The sequence below is a fragment of the Sorex fumeus genome, unplaced genomic scaffold (genome assembly GCF_029834395.1).
Source record: "Sorex fumeus unplaced genomic scaffold, SorFum_2.1 ptg000081l, whole genome shotgun sequence".
In the NCBI taxonomy this organism is placed as follows: Eukaryota; Metazoa; Chordata; class Mammalia; order Eulipotyphla; family Soricidae; genus Sorex; species Sorex fumeus.
The window spans coordinates 13037727-13053260 of NW_026606138.1; the positions used below are offsets into that span (position 1 = coordinate 13037727).

The window sequence follows — 15534 nt, forward strand, 5'->3', positions numbered from 1 at the left end:
ATGTATGTACTTTGATTCTGGACTTTTGTTCCTTTGCCCCCTCAAGTGTTGGCTGCAGTGAGAAGTACTCATATTCAGCAATCTACATGTTTTATCCACTTTATAGGCTCTCAAAAAAAAAGTTTTAAATTCCAGGATTACTTTCTTTAATTGGGGAGTAGTAATTGGTGTTTGGCGGGGGGGGGGGGGGGGGGGGGGTTGCGGAGAGATGCTGTCTCATCTACCTCTTGCTCTGTGCTTAGAAAACAAAACTTCAATATTAACCTCACCCAAATCAATTCTGATAGTAATCTTCTAATAAGGCTCATTTTTCCTCCTTTACCAGTATGTTTTTATCCATTAAGCAAAATTTAAACAGACCAGATTCTCAAGCTAAAAAAGTGTTTGTTTCACTGTCTTACTTGGCAGTGTTCTGTTATTATCAGCTTCTCTCTCCACGTACATAGGGAAGAATTTCAGAGAGAAGTCTGATATTCAGATAAATTGTCATTTCTTTGTCTTTTTTTAAAAAAAATCCCCGGGGGCATATTTTACATAACACAACAGAAATAAAGTTTAAAAAAGTATTCTGAATAGAAAAATTCAAACACTTCAGAGTTTCTGTTCTGGTACAGCCAGAATATTGTGCTGATTTTGGGGATTAATGATCATTTCCTCCCTGTTTGAAGTACCATTTATTGCTGAAAACCTGGTTTAAAAAAACTGCTCTGGGCAAAAATATTTCTCCCAAATATTTCTGAATCAGTTACTATATTGAAATTTCTTTGCTGGAGATCATTTCTGAATTCTCCTTTTGAAAGGACAACATGGATTGTTGCAAATTCATGAAACAAATCCCTGAATAAAGTAGTTACCAAACTATAAATGCTCCAAGGCCAAGTTCAACTCCAACCAAGAAAATAAACAAAATCTTAAGGTGGGAAAATGACCCTGTGGTAATAAAAATTTAAAAATTTGCATATTTCTTCAATTTTGTCCACTAAAAGAACTACACATCAAATAACCAATATGATCACTTAGCTCAGTGCTTGTAGTTTGAAGAGTTGTTTTGGTTTTGGTGAAATTTGAAAATGAAATGAATGCATACCATTTATAATTTTAGTTTTTCAAAACAAAGCCAGGCAGTTTCTTAATTCAATTTCTGAGTGTGCTTCTTTAGCAAAAGTGGGAAATATGTATCCTACTTTCAAATCCACAGAATAAAGTGGTTCAATCACTTGAAAAAAGATTTTGACAGTTTTAGGCCTGTACAACAGATAAAGCTCTTGCCTTGCACATGGCTGACCCTATACAATCCTTGGAATCACATAGGGAATCCAGAGTCCCAGCAGGAGTGACCTCTGAGCACAGCTGGATCTGACCCCAAACAAAAAAAAAGAAGAAGAAAAGAAGAGAAAGAAAGATTCTGACAGTTTCTTAAAAGGTTAAACATAAACTTATCATATGAACCAACAATTCCACTCATGGTACATTCCCAAGAGCAAATGAAAACACAAATTTCACATGGATATTCATAGCCATTTTACACATGAGTCCAAAAACGGAAGTCATCTTATGCCCATTAACTATTGGATGGAAAAACATAATTGAGCATATCCATACAAAAGTTACTACTCAGAGGTAGCAGCAACAACAACAACAGAAACCATACTAATTCTTACTATAGCATGGCTAATCCTTAAAAATATTCTGCTGAGAATAGGAGTCCAGATGTAGACAATTACACATTGTGTGATTTCATGTATAGGAGGTGGCATGAAAAAACAACTCTACAGCAGAAAAAGCTGATCAGTGTTTGAGGATTCAGATAGGAAGAGGGGGTGCAGCAGATGGGTGTGGAGAGAGGTAGCCTGGAGAAAAGGGTGCTTTAAACTCTCATAATCTCCAAACTATTTTCTTTCCTTTAAGAGTTTGTTTTTGCTTTACTTGATAGATCATTTACTTAACTTTTCTATCCACAAATGAATGAAATCACAGGCTATTGGTCTTTCTATAACTCTACAAGTTCCATTCAGGTTTTTCCTTTTGGTAAGGAAAAGAAAGTCCTTGGCAAGATTTCATCTTTCTCTATACTTTTATACTTATACTTTTCCTCTTCCTCCACCTTCTCCTTCTTCCTGTGAGATAGTTAAAAAGTTTTTCAGGATCAGGTTTCAGTCATACAATGTTCCAACACTTGTCCCTTTCACGATCATCCTGTTGTGCCTCGAGCAGGCCGCAGTAAAGTCTCCTTCTCCTAGCCCAGAGATTTTAAAAAGTGCCATAGTCAAGGCTCTTTCAGGATTAGGAGAATGAGACCCATCATTGTTACTGGTATTTGGCATATTGGGTATACCACGGGGAATTTGCCAGACTCTGCCGTGTGAGCAGGTTACATTCGTTAGCCTGCCAGGTTGTCCAAAGTAAGAATAAGATAATAAGATGTTGCGTGGCCGCTTGTCCCTTTACCAGTGTACATTTCCCACCACTAATGTCCTCAGTTTCCCTCCCGCCAACACTCTCAGCCTAGCCTGCCTCTATGGCAGGCACTTTCTCTCTCTCTCTCTCTCTCTCTCTCTCTCTCTCTCTCTCCCTCCCTTCCTCCCCTCTCTTCTTTTTCTCCCTTTTAGACATAAAGGCTTACAATACATGAACAAAAAGGTTATCAGGTTTATACACCCCGTTACATCCTTTCATCACTCATTTCTGTCCAGAGTGAACATTTCCAGTTATCACTGTCATCAGTCCTCTCTATGCTAATTGCCCTCCCCTGCCCGCTTGTGGCAACCTACCAACCATGGGCAAGTCCTCCTGGCCCTTGTTTCTACTGTCCTTGAATACTTCTATGGGTACTTAGCTATTATGAATAATATTGCAGTGAAGATCTGTTCTTCAGATAAATACCCAGAAATGAAATGGCTGGATTATGTTAAGTCTAAATCTTGACACATAAAAATACATAAAAGGAACATTATGTCAAATGACATGAAACATGATACAGACTTTATTAATGATCATGTAATGTTGGAAAAGTCACTTAACAATCAGGGTCTTCATTTAATCAGGAAAGCAAGCGGGTTTAATTCATAATTTTCAGTTTTTCTGGCTCTGAAATTTCTGATTCTGTGTGTTATCTTACAACCACAGGTACCAAGATACACCAGATTATGCTACTTGGTGATAATCTTCAACATAAAGTATACACTATCCTCCCGTTGTTCATCGATTTGCTCGAGTGGGCCCAGTAACATCTCCATTTTGAGACTTGTTGTTACTGTGTTTGGCATATTGAATACATCACGGGGAGCTTGCCAGGCTCTGCCGTGGGGGCGAGATACTCTCAGTAGCTTGCCGGGCTTTCTGAGGGGCGGAGGAATTGAACCCGGCTCAGCTGGGCTGGCTGCGCAAGGCAAATGCACTACCACTGTGCTATCGCTCCAGCTTTAAACATAAAGTATGTGTGAAGATTCACTGTAACATACAGCCATGAGCAAAATCAGCCTGACAGCTTGCACAAACAGTTGTGAAGGAGTCATTGAGAATCGGGCAGAATACCCGACTCTTCAGGACTGCATGCTTTGGAACAGTACTGGACACATAACACATCTCCACTACTTTAATGTCCTAGCACAGACCATTAACATTACTAAAAAAAATGCTGCAGGCATCTGCAGTGCTAAATGCATTCACTGTCTCCTCACCAGTCTCTTGCCTACAACTCATTCAATCCATTGCCATAAAGGGTTTCCTGACACATAGTAGCTGTGATTCCGTCATTCCTCTGCTTGTAAACTCTCCCCTAGGCATTTCATCTCTCAGGTGATAAAACCAAATCCTTCTCAGGTTTATAGAGTTGGTTTTTGTTTTGGTGGGCCCTGATCCAAACTACTCTTCCAAACTTCTTTGTTCTACTAGTGTCCCTAGAGCTTGCATTCCAGGCAAAATAAAGCCCCCGAAGGTTCAGTATTTGAAGGCCATTTAAAAAACACAGACGTCTAATTTTTGTAGAATAATTTATGCTTTCCTGCCAGCATACAAGCTTCTCTGCGTGCAAGGATAGTTATGTTCAGCTCCTTGGCCTGTGCTGGTCTCCAACGTAATTTATTCCCCATTATCCACGTACTTCAAATTCTTCAAAAAAAGTCGAAGTGCCAAGAGTCAATGTGCAAATGGCAAATTTTTATTTAAAGAGGTCAAATTTTTAATTAAAGAGGACAAATCTTTATTCCAAGTTGCATTCTGGCCTCCCTCTCTTGACCTCACACCATCTATCTTCGTCTGTGGTTCATCACTTCCTACTTGGAGCTGAAATTTCCTGCTCTCTGGCAATCCCAGCAATCGAAGGCTACAGGACACCCGTGGACCGCCTCTGGGTCCTGAGCGTGCTCGCGGGCCCTAGCGGCACAGGCAGCTGGCGTTCGCTCAGTCACTGCGACGCAGCCTGGCCCTGAGTGCCCACCCGAGGCCGAGGCCTCAGGCGCAGGAGCCTGGAGAGGCTGGCGCAGGCCAACCGGCCCCGCTCCACGCGTGCGTCCAGCTCTCTCCTCGTCCCCCCACCCCCGCGGCGAGCTAGGCAGAAGGGCCAGCGCTGCAGCCGCCTCCCTCCCCGGGTCTCCACTTCCGCCCCCGCACGGCCCGCGGCGGGGGGCGGGGCGACCGGCCGCGCGCTCCGGGCCCGCCCCTTGACGTCATCACGCCGTGCCGCGGCGCGCGGCGGCGCTTTAAAGGGGCCGTGTCCGGGGGTCGCGCGCGGGCGCGCGCGGCAGTGAGGAGTGGGGCGGAGCGTGCGCGGCGCCGCCGCCGCCCCTGCGGCCTGGGCCGGAGCCGCCGCGGACGACGAGGTGGGCGGAAAAGGCCGCTGGGGAGCGGGACGCCGCCGGGACGCTCGTGAGGGCGGGCGGCGGCGAACGGGGCGCTTCCCCGCCAGCCCTTCTCTCTCTCGCCCCGCCGCGGCCTGAGACCCCGGCGCGCCGCGGGCCCGGACGGACGCCCCCCCCCCCCCCACGCACCCCGGGGCCCCGCGCTGCCCCTCCCACCCCCGCCTCGCCGTCGCGGGGCGCGGCTGGCTGGGACCCGGGCGCTGGGGCCACGTGCGCTGGCGCCGCCGCCGCCGCCGCCGCCGCCGCCGGGGCCTTCTGACGCCCGACACGGACCGGGCTGCGCGCGGGTGTCCGGCCCCGGGTCTGAGCCCTCCCGGCGCGCGCGTCCGTCCGCGGCGGGGTCCCGGCCCGCACCCTCGCCCGCCCCTGACGCCTCTGCTTCCCTCTCCCCCCCCCCCCACCTCCGCCCCTCTTAAGCGCGTGGATTCCGCGGAAGTTCGGCCTCCCTGGAGCCCGCGCAGAGTTGCCCGCTAGAGTGGCCCTAAATGTAGGAGCATGAGCCCCACGGTGACCATGGGGGAGCCAAGGCTGAACTGGTGAGTTCGCGGCGTTTCCCTTCGTGTGACTCCCGTCGGGGCCGTCGAGCCCCCTGCTGCTGGCCGGACCCCGGAGAGGCGTGGGCCCCGGGAAGGGTTATTTAGCCGTAGAGCTTCTCTGGCATGTAGCTCCCCGTTTCCACGCTCCTGACCCCAGCCCTGTGGAGTTAGAACTGACGCCACGTGACTCAAGTGCCTGACAGCTCAGCCCTCCAAGTTACCCCCGTGCAATTCCATGTGTACTTCACGGGCTGCTTGAGAGCTGCTGGGATTTTCTAGTGCCCCAAGAACCTGACTCCTGCCTGCAGCATGTGGTTTAAAAGGCCCTAAGCTTTTTTGCAACCGTTACCGGTTGTATGTACGTTAATAAAGGGGCAAGGCAGTTTTAGAGGTGTAGGAAAGCTTCACAAATAGAGGAGTCCTTTAAATGCGGTGACTTAGATCAGTTCAACACCCACTTTACTGAATAGTCTACTTATTGCTAGCCAAGAGTACAAGAGAATACAAATTCTGTTAAAACTGCCCGATTCAAAGAAAAATTTGCTCATTGCAAACAATACTCCTTTGAGTCAATGCTTCGTGCCCATGTCTTTGGTATGAAGTGCTAAAAGGTAATGCGATGTCATAGATACAAACAGCAACATGTCAAGTAGTAAGAAACTATACTGGTGGGTACGAAGATAACCAGATTTTAGCTTTTCTGCCTTAAACGTAGATTTCACGTAAGAAATGAGTATGAAACAAATTTGCTAGGATTTGCCATTTGGGCAATGGCCAGGCAAAAATTAGCATTTGAGGCAGATAGTACCGAGATTTGAGTGCATGATTTGCAGATGGTGAACCCCGGTTAGATTCCAGCACCCCATACGGTCCTCTGAACACAGCTGGGTTTGCTGAACCTCCCCCCACAAAAATGTTAACTTGATTATTGTAAGTATTAACAAGTGCACATTTATGCTATTGGACTTAAGAATGTGTTCACATACTCTTTTTGTTTTGGTAGCACTTACTCCTGACTCTGTGCTCAGGGATTACTCCTGGAGGTGCTCAGGATACCTGATGCAGTGCTGGGGATTGAATCTGGGTCCACTGTGGGCAAGGCGAGAACTACTATCTCTAATTCCCTTTTGCTGTTAAGATGTCTTTGACATATGGAGCCAAATGTGGTTTAGAATTGCACAGTATTGGAACTAGCTTCCTACCAAATTATGCTAATCTTTGTCCTCAGGTTAATGGATCTCAGTGTACAAAAGGTTTAATTTCTTTAATTTAGTGTTTATTGGATGCTTACTATATGGAAAATGTTCACCTAGCCTCAAAGTTAATTATGATGTTACAGAAAATTATAGCTGACCTGTGAAGTGGTTTTAGCTAAGGCACACACCTTTGCCAAGTTAATGGAAATAGGATGCTCAGTCTTTGTAGTGGTGGCTTCTGACTTGTCCCACGGAACAAAAATGGGAAGCATTTTCCGTCAACAACCAGACACAGAATTAGAGGTGAACTCTGCCCCTGAGTGACCCCGTTTTGTACTTCAGTTTGTTTTCTGGTATCTCTGACATATAATTGGATACTAAAGGGAAATGCCAGTTTGGTTGTGGACCTGGGGAATTAACAAAATGGGCCTAAGCAAAGAGCTGTTAAAAAAGTAAAACATTTAAACTCAGACATCTAATTCATGAAATGAGAACTATTCAGAGGGGAAGTGGGGTGTAGAAGGAATGTAGTTACAGATTACAGCTGTAGTTAAAAATTATGGTGCTTAACGTAACATGGAATTTTGATTTTCAAATGCAAGTGGATTATTTTGTTTTCACAGGGATATTGCCCCCAAAAATGGCCTTCAGACATTTTTCTCTCGAGAAAATTATAAAGATCATTCCATGGCTCCAAGTTTAAAAGAACTGTATATTTTATCTAACAGGTAATGTCTGTTTGGTTATTTTTATATTTGATTTCTTTTTGAGAACTGAAGTTTTACATTTGCTGCACAGATTATGAAAATGTAAAAATCAGAAAATAGAAGAACCCAGTACTTAGACAGCTATTCTTTGTTATATGTCTACTCACCTTTCTCCACATATGGACATATATATAAAAATCAAAATGAGGGCACACTGTAATACAGTAAAATTTTGCATTTTCCTTTTATTTAAAACATTATCTTGTCTCTTTTTATGCCCCTGCATATAGTTTAATCTTCTTACTAGTTGCTTACTACTCCACTGTATAGATAAACTTCAAAAATTAATTTAGCTATTCTGGGGATGAACAGAACTCTGCCTGCCTAGTCTGCCTGCCCCAGGTACAGCCCATGACCCCTAGCACTGCTGGGTTAGCCCTGAACCAATTGACACAGCATCCTCAGGATGGCCTGGGCTGCTGAAGAACTGCTGAACAGGTCACATGTAAAAGTGAGTCACTCAACCAAAAAAGAAGTATTGATGCCATCAAACTCAGGGCCACATAGATGGCAAGGCATTTCCTATACCACTGAGCCACATCCTCAGCCCCTGAAATACATTAAAATTAGCTTGTCCTACATTACAGACTGTGTAACTTTTTTTTTTAATTGTAAAAAAATATACTGATGAGCTTTCTGTAATTTTATGAGATAAAGAGATTGAACTGTTTGGTTAGATGTATGTATTTTTTGTTTCATATTTTAATAGATATTACCCAACAACCAGAGGTTATAGAAGTGCCTTGTAGTAGTGTTTCCCTCCTTACCATTCATATGGGGCTGGAGCAATAGCACAGCGGGTAGGGTGTTTGCCTTGTATGCAGCTGACCCGGGTTTGAGTCCTCTGCCCATCTCGGAGAGCCCGGCGAGGTACCGAGAGTATCTCGCCCACACAGCAAAGCCTGGCAAGCTCCCTGTGACATATTCAATGTGCCAAAAAGAGTAACAGAAAGTCTCACAGTTTGTTGTGAGGCGTTACTCGGGCAGATCAATGAACAACGGGAGGACAGTGCTATTGCTACAGTGCAGTGCAGTGCAGTGCTACCATTCATACAAGCTGCCCGTAGATCTTCTTTTTCTCTATGATTCGCTGTTTCTACTCTGTTCTGGATGACTCTAGAAACCATGCGATTAGGCTTATTAGAAGTATAAATGCACTGCATTTAAGGTATCAGGAACTCTTCTCAGGGAACTTTTTCCACCACTGTTTGTGAAAAGGGCCCTATTTCCTGACTCTCTCCCCTCTCTCCCCTCTGTTCATCAGTATCCCCAAATCAATTGTATCTCTGTTTTTTTGGTCAGTATTTAAAGATTTAAGTATGCTCCCTCTTAATCCCATTATTTTAGTTGAAGTGATGTTGTTTTATAAAGATGTGAATGTTTGTATGGTTCAGGGGTACATCTCCATAAGAATGTTAATGTCCCTTCACAGCTATCTGGAGGCCCCTTCCTCTTGCCTCCTAGATAGCCTCAACTCTATTTTCAGAGGCAGAAAGTTTGCTTTTACCAAGTTGCTTTTTTCTCTTATTTCAATATCTTGTTTTTCTCTTTTCTTACTCTCTTATTTTGTCGCTCTTCAGCTATTTGTATGTGCTTGCTCAGAGGAAAGAAGAGACCAGAAATCTCTAAGACCTGTAGAGGACAATGAGGTGATAATATTAAGTCCTTCCTGATTAATCAATACTTACATTAAAATTTCTAATCCGAAAAACTACAGAATGAATTTTTCAAGAGCATTAAAAAACCTTTCCTACTGCACTTGGTCTCACTGCACATCACCATGGCCTCCTCCCATGCCAGTCTTAGCTGCTCCCCAGGGTCCTTTATGAGCTTTTGGCTTGACATTCACTCAATGACCTAGATTTCTGGTTCTAGGGTATTTCTCAGGCTCTTCTGCCAGTTTCTCCTTCAGGCTTTCCATACGGGCTCATTAAATCCTGGGACAGCTTTTTAAAATACATTTACTCTCTCAACTCAGGTTTTTGGATCCGAATCTCTGTGTCTTTGGATATTTCCATGTCTTTGGATGCAACCTTGATTTCGTATGCATATTGAAATCTGCGCATACATTATTATACCCCTCTGATTGCTTGGTGAGAAGGCCTACATGGCATTCTGCTGTATGTGCCCTTCCCCAATTCCAAACATACCTTGGTCACCTTTTGTTGCTAATGCATATAAGGTGGCCTCATTATAACTGTATAGTATTCTATTGTGAAATACGTATTTTAAATGGACTCCATTGTACTACCTTAAATTGTTTCTATTTTTTTACTATTAGCATAGGAGTGTGGCTGGTATAAATTGGACATATTCTTAAAACTGAAGGACATGTATATTGCTAACTTTGATAGATATAGTCAAACACTGTTTAAGAATGTAAGTATGTTCTGAGATATGCTTGGTACGGCGATTTCATCTTTGAATACCACATAGCTGTGGTTTTCAACTTTTCTATGTCTGGCACCAGTGGGCCATAATTTGAAACTTGCTGTGAACTAAGTAAGATAGACTAGTGGTTTTCCACCTCCTCACCTGAGACAGGCACTACCTCGAGGATACAGGAGAACTCACTTAAGACTGTGGGGTGGTGTGGGTTAGCATGTTAAGAAGACTGCAGTTTATATAATCTTATGTTGATTGAAATGCAGTTAAGCAATGTATGCACTGTACTTCCAGAACTGCATTGTAGCACTTCCCGTTCATCGATTTGCTTGAGCAGGCACCAGTAATGTCTCCATTGTGAGACTTGTTACTGTTTTTGGCATATCGAATATGCCACGGGGAGCTTTCCAGGCTCTGCCGTGCGGGCAGGATATTCTTGGTAGCTTGCCAGACTCTCAGAGAGGGATAGAGGAATTGAACCCGGGCTGGTCGAGTACCAGGCAAACTCCCTACATGCTGTGCTATCACTCCAGCCCATTGTCATATAAAATATTTGTTGATTCCAGTTCACTCTATCACTGTCATCCTGTTGTTCATTGATTGCCTTGAGCAGGCCCCAGTAACGTCTCCTTCGTCCAGCCCTGACATTTTAAAAAGTGCCACATTCGCGGCTCTTTCAGGGTCAGGAGAATGAGACCCATCATTGTTACTGGTTTTTGGCATATTGAATACGCCACGGGGAGTTTGCCAAACTCTGCCGTGTGGGCAGGATACTTTTGTGCCAGGTTCTCCAGAGTAAGAACTAGATAATAAGATGCTTCCGGGAGCTGGGTTTTATAGTCTTCTGGTTTTATAGTCTCTTGGCCGTTGATGGGATTACATGGCGCCGGGGACAATTGGTGGGTGTAATGCCTACATACTGGAAGATGGGGCATCTAGGTGGAGGAGGCCCCAGTACCAATCCGAGCAGGCTTGGAGATCTACACCCCAGGTCCTGCACACCTGGGTTCCTCTGCCAGTTCCTTCATGCGTGAGGCTCATCCAAATGTGTGAAGAGTGGTCTTAAGCGTGGCTGTGGCTGGAACCAGAGGTCTTCAGCTGCTGGGGCTCTGCTCGGGGTAGGGAGGGAAACTCAATCCACCCTCTTCCAAGGGGCCCCAGTGAGGACAGCCAGGTGAGGAGGCAGGAGACTCTGCTGTTCTCTTCTGGGAGCAGGGTTTTATAGTCTCTGGGTCTTGGCCATTGATGGGATTACACGGCACTGGGGGCAGTTGGTGGGTGTAACGCCTACATACTGGAAGATGTGGGATCTGGTTGGAGGAGGCCCCAGTCCCAATCTGAGCAGGCTTGGAGATCTACACCCCGGGTCCCGCACACCTGGGAACGTTCCTCTGCCAGTTCATTCATGCATGAGGCTCGTCTGAACTAATTCCTGTTAGTGAGTATATAACTTCACACAAAAGCAAATAAAAGTTGTATTAGAGACAATTTCAAAAATAAGTGTTTTAAGGTTGTCCACTCTTGCCACCCTATTCAATATAGTAGCACTGCACTGCCCTCACGTTGTTCATCGATTTGCTTGACCTGGCCCAGTAACGTCTCCATCGTGAGACTTATTGTTACTATGTTTGGCGCATTGAATACGTCATGGGTAGCTTGCCAGGCTTTGCCGTGTGGGCGACATACTCTCTGTAGCTTGCCGGGCTCTCCAAGAGAGGCGGAGGAATTGAACTCGTGTGGGCCGTATGCAAGGCAAACACCCTACCAGCTGTGCTATTGCTCCAGCCTGGAAGTTATATGTACTATAGCAGTTAGGCAAGAAATAGATATCAAGGGCATCCAGATAGGAAAGGAAGAAGTCAAACTATTTGCAGATGACATGATACTATACTTAGAAAATCCTAAAGAATCTACAAAAAAAAAAGCATAGAATTGTCTAGTATAGTAGCAGGTTACAGTACTCAAAAGTCCATGACTTTCCTATAAACAAATAATGAAAGAGAAGAAAGAGATGTTAGAAAAACAATCCAGTTCACAATTGTGCTGCAGAAAATCAAGTCCTCAGATTAATCTTAACTAGAGGTGAAGGACCTATACAAAGAAAACTATAAAATACTAGTTTAAGAAATAAGAGGGCATGAGGAAATAGAAACACATCCCCTTTTTATGGATTGGGAGTATTAACATTGTCAAAATGCAGTACTCAAGGCATTATACAGATTCAGTGCTGTCTCTCTAAGGATACCCGTGATATTTTTCAAAGAAATACATCAAATGCTCTTAAAATTCATATGGAACAATAAACCCCCATGAATAGCTAAAGCAATGCTTGGAAAAAAGAAGATGGGAGACATCACCTTCCCCAACTTCAAACTCTGCTACAAAGCTTAGTAATCAAAACAGTATGGTAATAGAATAAAGACAGAGACCCAGAAATCAGTGGAATAGAGTTGAATATTTATACACTGACCCTCAGATATATCAAATATTAATTTGATAAAGTAGCAAGAAATATGAGGTGGAGCAAGGAAAGCCTCTTCAACAAGTGGTGCTGGAAAAACTGAGTAGCTACATGCAAAAAAATGAACTCAGACCTATGTTTTAACTCCAGGCACAAAAGTCAAACCAAAATGTATTAAAGACCTCAATATCAAACCTGAATCCTTAAGATACATGGAAGAAAATGTAGGCAAAACCATTCATGATGCCAAAACTAAAGTAATCTTCAAGAATGAAACACTACTGACCAAGCAAGTGAAAGCAAAGATAAACAAATGGGACTATATTAAACCAAGAAGTTTCTGAATCTCAAAAGAATCAGTGACCAAGATTCAAAGGAAAAGACAACCCACAAATTGGGAAAAATTATGTAATACCCACCTGATAAAGGGTTAATATCCAAGATATATAAGATACTGGTTGAACTTTACAAGAAAAAAAAATTCAACCCCATCAAAAAATGGGGAGAAGAAATGGACAGAAACTCCCTTAAAGAAGAAATACAAATGGCTAAAAGACGCATGAAAAAAAAAAAAGCCCTACATCACTAATCATCAGGGTGATGCAAATCAAAACGAAGTATCTTACAGCACAGAAACTGGCACACATCAAAAAGACAAGAGCAACCAGTGCTGGTGTGGATACAGGAGAAAGAGACTCCTCTTTGTTGGTGGTGGGAATGCCAACTGGTCCAGCTTTTTGGAAAACTATGGGTATTCCACAAAAAGCTAGAAATTGAGCTTCCATATGACCCAGCAGTACCCCTTCTGGGAACATACCCCAGGGGACAAAAACAAGCAGAAATGCTATCTGCACTTCTCTGTTCATTGCAGCACTATGTGTAATGGCCAGGTTCTGGAAACAACCCGAGTGCTGGAGAACAGATGACTGGCTAAAGAAACTATGGTACATCTACACAATGGAATACTGTGCAGCTGTTAAGAAAAATGAAGTTAATGAAATTCGCTTGTAGCGGATTTATATATGTAGCAAATTATATCCTACAAAATGATCAGACTCATTTGTAGGATATAAAAAGCAACATTATTGAGACTAATATCCAAGAACAGTAGAAACAAGGGCCAGGAGGATTGTTCCACAATTGGAAGCCTGCCTCAGGTGCTGGGGGAGAAAGCAGTTGGGATGGAAAGGGAACACTATGACAAAGATAGTTGGAAATGATCACTCTGGATAAGAACTGCGTGCTGAAAATAAGTAAAGGAACAAACATGATAACCTCTCAGTTATCTGTGCAACAAACCATAATGCCTGATAGGGATTGGGGGTGGGGGTTCTGGGAGAGGCTGGGAGTAAGGAAACGGGGCGTTGGTGGTGGGAAATGTACCCCAGTGGAGGAATGAGTCTTGGAATACTGTATGACTCAAACCCAGCCATGAACAGCTTTTTAACTATCTCATGGTGATTCAATAAAAAATAAGTCTTAAATAGGCAATTTCAGAAGAAACTGGTTTGGTGCTACACCTGGTGGTGTTCAGGGCTTACTCCTGGCTCTGCTCTCAGAGATCCCTCTGGTGAGGCTCAGGTGCTGGGTGCTGGGGACTAGACCAGGGTTGTTCAAGGCAAGTACCTTCCTGCTATTAGTCCTAGAAGAAACTTTTTTGGAAGGAAAAATAAATTTTTGACATACCAGGTGCTGCTCAGGGCTTATTCCTGACTTTGTGCCCAGGAATTATACGTGGCAGTGCTTGGAGTCTGTATGTGATGCAAGGATTAAACCCAGGTCTTCCACATTGCTTTGCAAGGCAAAGCACCTTCCTTCTTTACCGTCCAGTCTTTTTTGATATTCCTTCTCTCCCCTTTCCCAGCACTGTTGCTCCTAGCAGGTTGTGCACGCACACCTGGCTGTCTCACCATTGTCTCTCCACTGTCTTGCGAGTCTCAATCCTGGTGTTCCCTGAAGCCACACGTCAATTTGTTGCTTGCTCTCTTGGTACTCACCTCGGTCTGTGCTCCATCAGTGGCAGTACTCAGATGCTGGCCAGGGCTCTTACTTTAATGGCCTTTATACTCAGACACTTTTAGTTGTGATGCTGGCAAGGTGGGCATAGGGAGGAGAGGGGATTGCGGGGACACATACACCTGACTGTAGTTTGGCTCTAGGAATTGCAGGATTGAGCTGGGCACACGTGGGATGCCTGGGATTTTTGATTTTGTGACCATAAGCTTTTAGTGCCTCAGAGCTTGGGTGCAAAGCATCTTTATTAATAATGGACTGCTGTAGGTAGAGACAATAGTTCTTTGTAAATATGCATTTATGGATATTTTTTTAAGGCTGTTTTTTGTTTTGTTCAACTTCTATTACTCCCTGGAGATAATTAGTTCCTTTAAAATTAATTTCACTTATCTAATGAATTGCCTGGTTTACTTGAATCAGAGAATGAGTGTCATTTCTATTGTGATGGGTCTTAATAAACATGTATTGTTTTGGAGAAAATGTATTTTACTGAGTTTTATGTTAACTTTAATTTTTTCAGAGCAGAATAACATTGGGAAAGGGGGTTGAACTTTGAGCAGCGCTTAGGAGGCCTGGCCTCTCCCGGGAACCCTGGGTCAACTTGGAGAGTCCTTCAGTGAGAATGTGGAGTCACTGAGAATGTGGAGCCGCCCATAGGCAGTTCAGGGATCATCAACACACTGCTCCGTGCTCAGGGCCTCTGCGCCAGAGGGGGTCGACCAGATGCCTTAATCCCTGTGCTGTCTCTTTGGTGTCTGTTCATAATTATGAATTTTGTGCTCTCTAATGTTTTGAAAAAGTTTTGACTTCTCCTGGAGCTGGAGAGATAGAACAGTGGGTAGAACGCTTGCCTCACATGTAACCAACCCAGATTTGATTATCCTGGCTTTCAATATGTTTCTGAGCACTGCTAGGAGTAACTCCTGAGCATTGCTCAGTGTGACCCAAAAAAGGAAGAAAAGATATAAGAAAATACTGACCTCTAACTAATGCTGCTATCAACAATATGAGGTTTTTATTTAACCCTTCTCCCCTCTTCCAAAGGGAAATACTCTGCCTTTTTTGTTTTTAAAGTTTGTGTATTTATAATTGAGTTTTATGTTAACAGGGAGGAAGGCAGATTCAAATAGGGAAAAAAAATCAATGTGTTTGACATAAAAGCATAAATTGATTTCCAAGAAGGTGTAGGTAGGTGGTTGATGAGACCAGAAGGCCTGTTCCCCACTACTGCTTAAACTGCTCAGACCTGTAGACTTAAGAGTTTAGGAAACAAAAAGTTTGAATTCTGCCTTCTCCTCTCCTTCTTTTTTATAGAAA

General features: G+C 43.8%; 1 protein-coding gene across 6 annotated transcripts in view; it reads left to right on the plus strand.

Annotated features, from left to right (window-relative positions):
- Nucleotides 1–4719: 4719 nt before the first annotated feature.
- Nucleotides 4720–15534, plus strand: part of ICE2 (interactor of little elongation complex ELL subunit 2) — a 54053-nt gene continuing 43238 nt past the window's right edge. For 3 of the 6 annotated variants that reach the window (XM_056130820.1, XM_056130819.1, XM_056130821.1), the window contains exons 1-3: nt 4720–4820; nt 5277–5395; nt 7215–7319. In XM_056130820.1, the coding sequence (XP_055986795.1) occupies nt 5355–5395; nt 7215–7319 (146 nt within the window). In that variant the 5' untranslated portion in view covers nt 4720–4820; nt 5277–5354. Of the gene's footprint in view, nt 4821–5276; nt 5396–7214; nt 7320–8938; nt 9008–15534 lie in introns of those variants that run through there. The other 3 variants (XM_056130822.1, XM_056130823.1, XM_056130824.1) reach the window with 3 other exon arrangements.